Source organism: Anguilla rostrata, chromosome 17 (assembly GCF_018555375.3).
Source record: "Anguilla rostrata isolate EN2019 chromosome 17, ASM1855537v3, whole genome shotgun sequence".
NCBI classification, from domain to species: Eukaryota; Metazoa; Chordata; class Actinopteri; order Anguilliformes; family Anguillidae; genus Anguilla; species Anguilla rostrata.
The window spans coordinates 5,854,565-5,867,439 of record NC_057949.1 but is presented as its reverse complement, the minus strand read 5'-3'; the positions used below and the strand labels follow the sequence as shown (position 1 = coordinate 5,867,439).

At 39.2% G+C, this 12,875-nt stretch overlaps 1 protein-coding gene across 1 annotated transcript; it reads left to right on the top strand.

The window, feature by feature from the left end:
* The first annotated feature begins 566 nt into the window (after nt 1–566).
* Nucleotides 567–12,842, top strand: LOC135242932 (beta-1,4 N-acetylgalactosaminyltransferase 2-like). The gene is made up of 9 exons (XM_064314271.1): nt 567–808; nt 3,681–3,830; nt 4,130–4,236; nt 6,137–6,174; nt 7,580–7,760; nt 7,909–7,995; nt 11,316–11,497; nt 11,697–11,840; nt 12,698–12,842. Exons 1-9 carry the CDS (start codon nt 693–695, stop codon nt 12,827–12,829), a joined length of 1,137 nt encoding a protein of 378 aa, XP_064170341.1. The 5' UTR covers nt 567–692; the 3' UTR covers nt 12,830–12,842.
* The last annotated feature ends 33 nt before the right edge of the window (nt 12,843–12,875 follow it).

Here is a 12,875-nt window from a genome sequence, read left to right as displayed (position 1 = left end):
TTGTTATAACGAACAGATCCACTGGGGGGAAAAAAACTATTTAAAAACACATTTATTCACAAAAATCACAAACCTCGCTTTATTCTTTCTTCTTTGGAATCAAACTGATGCTATTGATGACGTTATCTTGTTAGTTCATAGCTTCCTAACAACGGCGATTTATTCAAACAGAATTTGCGACCAATAACTACACAACGACGCTGAATCCGAATGTCCAGCACAGGCAGACTTAACGGGCGCGTTCCCGTGGAGTCCAGAGCACCTGAGCCCTCCTGCGTGCTTTCATGCAGAGTTCCCGAGAGTCAGATTGGGTGCAGACTTTACCAGTGAGATTACCCAAAATTCATATCAATAAAGTGATGATATGGCTAAAAGTCAGCAACAAACCAAAAAAGGTATTGGAGTGTAAGTAATACATAATTCATATAGCCTAAATGGATACTTATTTGCAAACATTTATTTATTTATTTATTATTTTTACAAAGCGGTCGTATCCACGGTAGTATCTACGCGGAGATCGGCAGTCCTGTCTCATTAGTCGACTTCTACCCTCGCAGCCCCGCTCTCTTGCAGACTTAACGTAATGACGCTCAGCACTTCAGTCAACGTCACATTTTGAAAGTCCCTGTAGTGCTGACATTTGGTCTCAACCCGACGCTTTGGGTGAACGCGCCCCAGAATAGCCCTGCGCGATGTCTGTTTTACTCAGTTTGACGAAATTCTTATTAATTGCTTCCACTGCAACTATATTATCACTATGTTACCTTTACATGAAAACTGGGAAATGCGCATCACCACCGCTTCAGAGGTAAGGCTTTTTAAATACTTAGAAAAATAGCCTTTGTTTTGCCTGGTACCCAATTTACAGGACTCCCAAACAGACTGTTTTAATCTCAGTAATTTATATAAGTAATAGAATCCAAACAGCTAAAATATTTTACTTGTATATTTTAGTACACTGCATTTAAGGCATGAAATTTTAAAATACAATATTTTAAAATAACTAAACTGTAGCCTACATCAGCTAGAACAGGTGTATGTTCAGTATAGCCTACTTTGAAACAATGTTATTCCACCGTGTTACAAGTTTTAGCACAGAGTTGACTGTGTTGTGCTTTTTGTCTGTTCAGAACGGAGAAAAAACGTTTGGGACAGGAGGTTTGTGCGTATAATGCGAACTTAAAATGAGAAGTAATTAGGTGAAAAATATTTTCAGTGTCTCTAAATTTAGCTCTCCAAAAGATTTCTCCGAGTAGCTTACGTTGGATTGTTAAGTTTCCAAAAAATGTCATTTAAAATGAAATATAAAATGTCAAATTCATAAGTGAAATCTTCAGAGTCTAAACTCAAAGCCGCTCTGCGAAGCTGCTTCAAGTTCATCATCAGAGTCTATTGCTAACAGCCGTCGGGGGGGGGGGGGGGGTCTACCATCCTGCAGTTTTTCCATTTCAACCTTAATTTGGCACAACTGACTAATTAACAGCTCAACACGATATCAAACTGTTGAATGAGATGTGCTTTTGTGCTTTGTTAGGGTTGGAATGAAAACCTACAGGATGGTGCTAGCTCCCCATGATCCCCCAGATTGCCACTGCCCTATCAGGAAATTCCGAGATAAATAATGCGTGGTTTGTAGCTCATTTCTTAGTCACGAAGTTGACCCATAATACACGAAAAAATGTCTCTATTCGATTTTTTTTCATTTGTTGATAAATCCTGAAAATCGAGACTTACCGTGTTCGCATAAAAAAGTGAGCATCATACTAAAACAAGTCACGCTTCTCAGTTATTGAATTAGGCTACTTGAAATACATGTTTTGTTCTATAACTCCGTGTTCGTCCCGAAGCGGCAAAAACTAAATTCTCACAAATTTGCAAATCACGCTACATTTTTCCATATATCCTGCTCTGTCAGACCATAATTTTTTTCTGATGTATGAAAACTTTTTAAATTACCTGAGAACGAGCCGTGGAACCATTTAGCGCCGTAGACTTGAAAGATTAAAAACACAATAAAAGTGTAAAATATGTGAGTAATTTAGTAACAACTTATTAAATGTGTGTCTGGTGATTAGATGAACTTCTTTATCAGTAATTTTATTGCAGTCCTCTCCATGCATAAGTGTCCTTATCTTCAACGCACATACGGAGGTCAACATGGGTACAATAAGCAGCTGATTAATGTCATTGCCAGGGAGGCGGGCTTCTAATTGTGAGATTGAAGGTTTGATTGCGGTTGTACCTTTGAGCAGCCTGCATAACCTGAAATACTTCAGTAAAGCATCCCGCTGTTCGGATGGTCTGTGTGCAGAGAACGGAAACTGTCATTTGCTGTAGATGCAGCAAGAGCATCTGCCAAGTACCCTCAGTGTGTTAAAATTCAATTTACGCTTGCAGCTCTGAGAATGCTGCTAGTCAGGTTTGCCGTCGTCGCCCACATAAAGTGTTTATACACGTATGCTCTCTTCCCCCATCATTTTCCCTCAGGAATGTTGTCAGCCAGGTCTGACAGTGACACATATCTACAAAACGCACATTTTTAATCAGGGGGTTCTAACTATAACATCGACTAGCCATATTCATCAAAATGGCTTATTTCCTCCTGTTTTATGAAATCGTATACATTCCAGTAAGGTTTGCTCTGATTTTTTCCCCAGCTAGTCTCACCGTTTGGAAAAGTTGCCCGGTAAAGAGATCGTTTAAAAATAGTAGCTTTCAGCGCTGTATCCCTGGGCTGGTGTGTAGTTTTTTTTTTTCTTTTTATTATCTCTTTCTAATGCTGGTTTTACACTAAACAATATTTTAAGCGATTCTACAGTCTTATGAGTCGTAGTAAAATCTTTCCAGTCCAGTAGGTGCGAACCGCCAGTCACGACTTGCGATTTCTGTGACATTAAAATGACTCAGACAAATATTGACATGTTGGTCCGGACGGTAATAGAATTATCAAGGGACCAACATGTCAATATATGAAAACCTAGTATATGGCTGGACCTAACACTGATCCCCGACCTGGTAACTTCATCACTCATCATCACGACATCGGCAGGTGCCGTGTGCGTCAGCAAACAGACTAGAAACTAGTATATGGCTGGACCTAACACACCTGATCCGACCGACCAATGGTGCAACTTCATAACTCGGCCGACCAACGGTGTAACTTCATCACTCAGTCACTCAGTCAGTCACAGACATTCGCGTTTGTAGGGCTGGCCCCGCTGTTGCAGTCCAGCCAAAAAACAAGACCAGGTCAAAACCTAGTAGCTTATATGGCTGGACCTAACACACTTAATCCGGCCGACCAATGGTGTAACTTCATCACTCACTCACTCAGTCGCAGACATTTGCATTATTGTTGTGGTCCAGCCAAAAATAAATAATCACCTTCGTAATTTTAAATAAGGATCAGCTCCAAACTGAAGATACAGAATGCTGGCATGTGCATTTGAAGCCTGGAAATTGTTTTTGTTAAATATTTTCTATATGGATGGTTGCAATTAGGAAGCAACATCAAAATTAGCATATAACAAACAACATCGGGAAGCTGTACTGATGTAGCAGAAGGTTGTGCAAATTAAGTGGTGCTAAGAAAATAAATTGTGTTGGACCAAGGCTGGCAAATAATTATATTTCCTGTTTCATCTTTCAATGAAAATGCTTTTTTTGTTGTTGCTGTACAGGGCCTACAACCCCATGCCTAATGTCACTCGACAGCCAACATCATGTAGCTGTCCCAGGTCCATGATAGATTTAACAAAATACGTGAACAAGGACAAATTCAGCGACATTGTTAAACGCAGAGCTGAAGTTTTTGAACAGGATCAGATCAGGTAAGTGAAGTCATGTGCGGTTGTTGGGTCTGCATACAATGGAGAGAAATGCTGGATGTTTGGGGGAAAGCCACATAACTGTTTACCTGTCTGCAGTTGTGATAATTGGTTTGAAATATTGGAATTTGACAATTTTCCACTATTTTAGTTCTATTTATTGTAAAATGCACTAGCAAGCCTATCTATGCGGTTAAAGCCCCACAAACCACTGCAAATCTTAAATACAGCTGATTGTTTGCGCACTTGATTACGTTACCAAAAAGCAGTTGATACGCATGTTTTTTTTTTTTTTTTTACAGAAAAAAGACGATACTAAATGAGCTTCTGTTAGCTCCACCTCATTCCCCTCTACAATATCCAATCCAAGGATTCATTGTCAGTCCTCTCAAAAAGGGCATCATTCCAGGTACTGTCACCTAATCTTTTATCCTGATCAAATTCAACAGATTAGTAATCTCATATTATAAGAAAATATTAAATATTGAAGGATATTTTTCGGTATCAGTGTAGCTGGAATATAAGACATACAAGGTGCAGACAGAAACAAGAGGGAACTTACAGGACACACGTTTTAGACAATTTACTCGAAGAGTTGTTGCTGTATTGGAGGAAACGGTAGACAAACACCTGCAAACCAACGTTATTTTAATCTGATAGTTTACATATAAACATTCTTCAAACAATCTTAAAGCTTGTATATCAATATATTTTATGCAATCGGATCGCTTATATATAAAAATATTGCATGCAAACTTATACTGCATAAATATATTTTAATGCCTCACAACTTCTGTATACGTATATTTCATTCAATCTTGTAGCTTATACGTCAATATATTTAATCTCATAGCTTGCGTATTAATTTATTTAATAAAATCTATAGCTTGTGTGTAAATATGTTTCATACAATCTTGGCTGAAAGGATTGTGTACAGATTTATTATTCATTAAATGGTAAATTGACTGCATTTATATAGCGCTTTTATCCAAAGCGCTTTACAATTGATGCCTCTCATTCAGAAAAGTTATAGGGTTAGTGTCTTGCAGGACACTTGCGCCAGGCGGTTTTAACCGGCAACCTCGACTGCCAGAAACGGTCTTACTCTGAGCTATTCGCCATCATTATTATTTTGTAGTTTATTTATTCCATTGATGTTGCAATGACTGGGATCTATGGCCCTGATGGTTTGTATGACGATTAATACCATTATCCTTCTGGGTGTACATATATATATATATATATATATATATATATATATATATATATATATATATATATATACACACCTAGAAAGATACCATAATGTTTGGGACAAATGGCTTCATGTGTTTCTGATTAGTCAAGTGTGTTCAGTTGCCTCCGTAGTGCAGATATAAGAGAGCCATCAGTATCAGATCTTCATTCAAGGCTTTTGCTTGCCATTGGAGTCTGTTGTTGGCGTTTGTTTGCATAAGGACCAGAGCCGGGCCAGTGAAAGCCAAAGAAGCCATTATAAAAAATAAAAAATTTTAAAAAACTATCAGTCACAAAGGTGAAACCTTAGGCTTCCCAAACAGGATAAGCAGGTTACAGCTGGCTAAGCAGCAGCTACTTGAAAGAGCCTGCAGAGTTCCAGTAAACAGGTCTTGTGGACCAACTCGATCTGAATGCAAATGAACAAGCATTCCATATGCTGAAGAAAAAACTTCAGCATACGGCAGCTGGCCCCTGAAATGAGCAATAGCTGAAGGTGGCTGCAGTGCAGGCGTGTCAGAGCATCACCACAGAAGATACTCAGCACCTGGCGATGTCTGTGGGTCAAAATCTTCAAGCAGTCATTGCATGCAAAGGATATGCGACATAATATAAATACTTTCTAAACATGAATACTTCCATTTAAATAACATAAGTATAGGTCCCAAACATTATGGTGCTGTGAAATGGGGGGGGGGCTATGTATAACAAGTGCTGTAATTTCTACATAGTGAAGCCAAAGTGTATAAAAATACCCATTATTAAAAGCTGAGAATGTGCAATCATTTGATTGTAAGTCTAAAATTGTGGAGTACAGAGCCAAATCAAGAAAATATATTATATATATTAATTTATATTTGATTTATATGAGAACAAAAAAACGTGTGGCCCTCATGCAAGGGGTAATGGACACAATTACAAGAAATATAAATACTATATACTGTATATTTCCTGATGGTATTGACAGTGTGGATTATGGTGTGTGACTGATTTCCTGTTTTTAAGTGGAATTCTGGCAGGATTTTGTAAAATATTTACTGTGTGTTTTGAAAAAAAATTGTACTGTGTTACAGGTTTAAGTGTACATACTGTACAAAAACAAAATTACAAGGTTAGTGAAAAAAAAACTCAACTCACGTTTTAACTTCTGGTGAAATCTGGTGGTGGAACAGGTAATAACTTCTGTTGATTTCTGAATTCTACCTATCACGGCCTTAATTGAAAATCATGGCTACTTAATCAGTTGAATCAGGTGCCATAGTGCTGAGCTAAACCAAAAACCAGCATCCACACTGGCTGTTTTTGGGTTCTGCATAAGATCAGTTCTCAAACAGTAAATGAAGGAATTGTCAATAATTAAAGCAGTGGTCTTCAAAGTCAGTCCTTTTTCATGGCATGCCTACAGTAGTTGTTTCTCGTGCAGTGTCACCTAAGAGGGCAAATAAACCCTCAAAACATAAAAAGTGTCTAATGAATAAAAACAGCTTGTTAAAAATGGAGAAATTGCAGTTGTGGCTGGAACAAAAACCAACACAAACGAGTTTGAGAACCTCTGCTTTAATTATTGATTCCTCAATTCCTTTATTTTACTGTACCAAAAGGATCATTGCTACAAACCATTAGTAGCATGTAAGCAAGCAAACCAGTATAAAAAAACATTTAGGCTAAGTATTCTTTATAATCAATGAAGGACTCACATGAACAATCATGGTGTGTTTTGTTACTTTCCAGACATTTCCAATTTCTGAATGACCGGGTGCAGTGTGTTGTGTTGGTTAATGCAAGACTTGGGGGTCTGGTAAAACTGATTATGGATCAGGGAACCAATTGTATGCTATTGTACACATACTGTACAATACCATATGATTAAAATGTGTCCAAAAATGTTGTTTTTTTTTTAGTTGAACTGTGGCCCAGTGGTGGCTGGGTAGTGTTAATGCTTATGAGCATGCTCCATTGTGTTTATGTCAATATGAGCTCCTATCAGTCCATGTGAACACTGGGTTTGGTTTGGTTCTACAGTAACAGCAACGTTAGTAATTTAGCAAAGTCCTTATCTAGAGGAACACGGTGAACATGGGGGGTTTCTTAATTAGCCCAGTCAATTACTTTTAATGAATCTGTTTCCAATGATAGAGCTGAAATGTGTGTTTTGTACTGATGCACAGAATTCATAGTTTTATTGACCATGACTGAACATAAACAGAATGCAGCACAGATCATTCAGCAGAATTATTGCACTGTTCTAATACTTTTCTAATACTTCAAAAAAATCAATGACTTCCAGCCTGTGGAGTAGCCGGCTCACCGGCTGAACCATATACCCTAAACATTGCTTGTCGAGTCTGGGCTTTACCAGGTCCCAAATAGGCCCAACGTGTCTGCCCGTACCTACTGTGGAGAACACTTCACCCAAATGAGGATCAGATCAGGATCATTAATAATAATTACTAACTTGAGGAAAAGCTGTAAGTCACTTGTTTTGTTTAACTGTGGACCCCTGACTCTATGTGCAGGTGACACTGAGCGTAAGCAGTGGTGTCCTGGCAGTGGAAAGTCTTCAGGAAAAGGACCAAGTGACGGGACAGAATGAGAAGGTTCTCTCCATTTCTGCCTCCAGCCTGTACTCTCTCAATGACCTGCTGGGTCGGGTCTCCTACAGAAGCACTGTGTACAGCATCAAGTCTGGAGACCTGGGTAAGCCCCTCCCCTGAGCTCTGTTCCTCTTCTCTCTCTCATCAGTCTATAGGGTTTGGAATGAGCTCTGAAATCACATTGTTACGCTTGTCTGTATACCAATAAACTTGGGAGTAAGCTATGAGTGTGTGTTTTGATTCTTCATCAGTACACTTCACCTTTGAGCAGTACAAGGCCGTCTTCCCCGTTGTGATCCGACAGCCTACAGTGCCAGTTCTATACGAACTTGGAGAGGGTGAGTCAACTGAAGTTTCAATCAAATGTATTTGTGAATCTACTGCCAGCTCAATTTTTTTCTTTTGACAGTTTTTATCGGAATGCGAACTTGCAGCATCTGCTTTTTGTACTAAATGTGCATGAGATTCTGTTTATTTAGCACATGCTTTTTAAGTGACGTACAATGTAGGAGAAGTGCATCCGTTCGATTTACAGGGCCAAGAGTGCCAGACTTGGCTAACAACATTGCACTGAAGTACAATTATGACAATCTAACTATACTAAATGTATCTGCCCCATAGAGTCACAGTACTCTGAACTGAAACATGTTGACTTCAAAAATTTTTAAGCTTAAAATTTACTTTTGCTAGATTTTAATCTCGTTCTAAATGTATGTTTAAAATGTCCGTGCTGCCAGTCGATCAGGCGAACCTTCCGGACATCTTCCGAATATCTGTACATAGACACAAGGTAACTTAATGTTTTGGAGAGACCTGTCTAGTGCTGAACAATTAATTTACACTTTGATGTGCTCGTACCAAGTATGCCAGTAAACATTTATTTTTCGTCTCCCTAATTTTGCGTCGTTTCGAGAGCGTAAAATGTGAATTTTCAGGCTTCATTTTGGAAGTATAAACTGGGGAGTGTTTAGGCTTGAGTTTGATTGGCACACGCCGTGCAACACACCTGAAAGGGAGATGTGGCAATTCCAGTTTTACACCATAATTTGCCACATGGAGAGGGAGAGAGAGAGAGAGAGAGAGAGAGAGAGAGAGAGAGAGAGAGAGAGAGAGAGAGAGAGAGAGAGAGAGAGAGAGATTTTTAAAAAACCCTTTTATTGGGACATTGTTTAACCACAGAAATTACTGTACTTCAAAACAAAAATAATATACAAGCAACATAAAGAGAAAAACCAATGAACAAACTAACCACAGGCAGAAAAGAGAGAAATAGCTAGAGAAAAGAGGGATAGAGAGAGAGAGACAGAGAGAGAGAGAAAAGAGAAACATATACACTTCCATTTTCTTATATAAAAAAAAAAACATCCAAACTCCATCAGCAAAAAAAATTAAAAGAAAATAATAAAAATTCAAAGGATCAAAAACCAAGATTAAGCCCCCCTTCCTCATCCACATGACATAGCACCCTATTTACTCCCCACAAGTGCTCAAAAAGCTGTTTGTTTCCCACAAGTGTATAGTAGGAGAACTCTACGCGAAGCCTTGCTGCTATCAGTCCACACATGATTTTCGCTGCGTCTATTGATCCTTCCCCAATTCTTTTGTTTTTCCTACTCATCCAAGTTGCTAACTTAGCCTGCCCAAAAATATAATTTAGCAGACACACCCTCCTCTTCTCTAAAACTATGTACCTTGGCCCTCCTATGTACAAATCCCTAGAGAGAGAGAGAGAGAGAGCCAACATAAAAACAAATAAACGCCTTCACCCCTCCCCCTTGCCGGTGTTCTGGGCAAAGACAACCAACTAAAATAACATAGAAAAGCCCAGTGCCAGTTTTTCAAGTCACCACTCGTAGCTTCCCAGCTTCTCAGCAGCGTTTTCTTTTAGATCGTCTTCTGTGCTTGGACAAACAAAAACTCCCAAAACAGGTCCACTCTCTCGGTACACGCTCTCGGTCGCAGCCCTGTGATGTGGAGAGGAACAAACCTTTAAGCACCTGTGCCGATTGGTTAACACAACCTGAGTGTGTGCGTTCTCTGTCTTTATGCACTTTCGCCAAATTCCTGCGCCTTCGCGTGCTGTTTTCTGTCTGGGAACGGTTGGGTGTGATAAAACCACTATTATGTTCCAGTATTATGGGATTAATTAATAATCTGCCTTTTTACTGTTGCTCACGCTCGCTCATTTTACAGTAATAATGTCACCTCTCGCTATCCAGCTAGCTACGTTAGGTGGGGAATTTTGATGTTGAGTACTTATGGGCAAAAGTGGTTTTAGCTCAACATAACTTAAGAAAGAGAGGGCTTCCCTGGAATCTCTGTCAGAAAATGATCTGATTGTAATTTAAAAAGCTGACAAAGGTGACATCACTGTGATTTGGAGTAGGGACATGTTTAAAGATCCAGTCAAGATGCTGAATTTGACCAATTTTGACATGTACTCTTACTGAATCCCTTAAAACAGAACTAAAAGACATCCTAACAATGGCTAAAGAAAAATGTTGGATTTCTGATAATGTAGTAGGGTTTCTGCTCAATGAAAATCCACAAATTGCTTATTTTTGTATGCTTCCAAATTCCATACAAATTCGGAAAATGCCCCAGGTAGTCCAGTAATCTCAGGGTGTGACAGCTTCTCTGAATGTAAATCTAAACATATCGATTACTTCCTTAAACCCTTTCTTCCTTCAGTCATGGCCTATATTCAAGACACCACAAATGTTCTAAATGAAATCAAATAATGAAATATTATAGGCACAGAGTAATTATTGGCTACAATGAAATAAAATTGTTGGAAGCAATTGGTTGCTGTTATTGTTGCTAACGTTGGTGCAACCAGTTATTAAGTTTAAGAGAGTATTTTTTAATGTGGGTGATATGGGTGTTTGATAACTTTTTTTCATTAAATAAATGAAATAATCATTTAAGAATTGTTTTTACTCAGGTTTCCTTTATTTAATATTACATTTTGTCTAAGGATCTGAAATCATCCAGTGTGACAAATATGTAATAATAAAGGAAATCAGGAAGGGGGCAACACTTCTTCACTGCACTGCATGTCCTTAGCACCCTATGAAGTTTTTGCGTTGCCAGAGCAAAAGTGGCCTTGTCCTAAAAATTCCAAAATGCCCGGTCTGATACTAATGGAGAATAAGGAATGGTTTGATCAAGAAATGGGGACAGAGTCAGACAACTTATCTAGTTGTGAACATTCCCGGGATATATACTAACATGTACCAACATCATTTTGGGAACACAGTGGGCATATATCATATGCCAAAAATCGGAGATCTGGCAACCCTAACTACAATATATATCAATAATTAACTAATACTGCAAACCAGCTGTGCGTAATTGGTAGAAATAACAAAAATTCTAATCCAAACATTTTGTGAGTTGAATTAACAAATGATAACTTTGCTATGTTTGTTACATATAAATGCTACCCAAAACAAATATACAACTCTAGCTACTACAGTTACACAGTTGTTTTATTTGAAGCATTCTTATCCATTTTATTGTGCACACATTGGGGCAGCAGTGTTGCATTGTGTCTAAGGAACCTTCTCAATAAATCTTCTTGGTAAATGATCTAGGTCTTCAGCTGGGTTTAGTGAGCTGTAATTTGATTGCTTTTTTTTTGCTTCTACAATTTCAGATATCAAATCCCAAGTAACGGTGACGACTAAGACTTTCCTGAGGTACCCTGAAGTGAACTATCTCGTCAAAACGATTAGACAGTTTTACGAAGACATCAAAATCATCATTGCGGATGACAGCCTAAACCCACAGAAAGTGAATGGAGATAACATTGAGCAGTACTTCATGCCACCTGCCCAGGTATGGCTTTTAGAAGAGATGCTGGAAGGGTATATGATGAGTGTTCAGTGTTACATGCTGTGTTCAGTGTTGAGTGTTGCATGCTGTGTTGCGTGTTAAGTGTTGCACGCTGTGTTCAGTATTGAATGTTCAGTGTTGCGTGCTGTGCTGTGCTGAGTGTTCACTAATGCACTGTGTTTTTTTCTGTTTTACCCTGTAGGGCTGGTTTGCTGGCAGGAACCTTGCCGTCTCGCAGGTCACCACCAAGTACTTTCTGTGGGTGGATGATGACTTTGAGTTCACAGAGAGAACAAAGATAGAGAGATTTGTAGAAATCATGGAGTCTAAGCCTGAACTGGATGTGGTAAGCAAAACCCTTTGTAACAGGTTCTTCAGTACCTCTCGCCACAAACCACACAATCCGTTGTTCTTAGACGCACTGAGGATTTATTGTGCGCTCGATACAAAAACATGGAAACACGAAACAACACACACAATAAGGAAAGGGGACACGTCTCCATTGGTGATGTGCGAGCAGCCAGATCCTCAGATAATGAGAAGAGACTGTACGTAAAAAAACAGACGCACAAGCAACTCGTAACTTACTGTGAAGTGAGTTGTGGTAACGTCCAATTAGATCAGGACAGCCACTTTTTTTTTGTTTCTTAACACCCAGGTAAGCTTTGACAAAGCAAATAGCTGACCATACTGACCAATCTGGTGTGTGCTTATTATAAATACATGTGACCAGGCAGCTGTTTCTTTTCCATTATCACAGCATCCAGAAGGGGAGGCTCTGTCAACGCAGCAAGCAAATTAGCTGAGCCCATTTGGTATTAAACACCAAATTGTACGGGAAAATTGGTATCCTGCCGATTACGCCAAACTGTAAGGAACAATTTGTGACAGGGACCAAAAGACTTTAAAATAGGAATATGGAAATATGAGGGTTTATTAATAAACATAATCACCAGTTAAGATAATGACAGCAAATATGAACACATTCATTACCTATAGCTGATCTACATGCTGGCTAAGGCAAATGAGCATGAACATGTTCACCGACAAAATACGTAACCACATGATTCCGTACGGCAATGACTGTGGTACCGGGAGAACTGTTAAGCGGACTCTCCTCGAATGCTCATTTGAGCTACGCAGCTTGTTTCTGTGGCTGTTCCATGATCCGTAACAGAATGGAATATCTTCCTGTGTCGGCAGGTCGCAGGGTCGGTGGGCATATACGCAAATTCCTTCACGCTTATCTACGACGAAGGAGACGAGGACGGTGGCTGTTTGACCCGAGTAAAAGGCACCTACCAGCCCATTCCCGAGATCCCAAACTGCTACTAGCTCGGGGTGATCAACTTCTCGCCGGACGACGCCTGTACCAGGTGGC

Bases quoted from the DNA above. Each gene is read 5' to 3' on its own strand.
- LOC135242932 (XM_064314271.1), top strand. From the start codon at position 693: ATGTCTGTTTTACTCAGTTTGACGAAATTCTTATTAATTGCTTCCACT. The intron at 7,996-11,315 runs GTGAGTCAACTG...CTACAATTTCAG, and splicing joins TCTATACGAACTTGGAGAGG to ATATCAAATCCCAAGTAACG. The intron at 11,841-12,697 runs GTAAGCAAAACC...CTGTGTCGGCAG, and splicing joins CTAAGCCTGAACTGGATGTG to GTCGCAGGGTCGGTGGGCAT.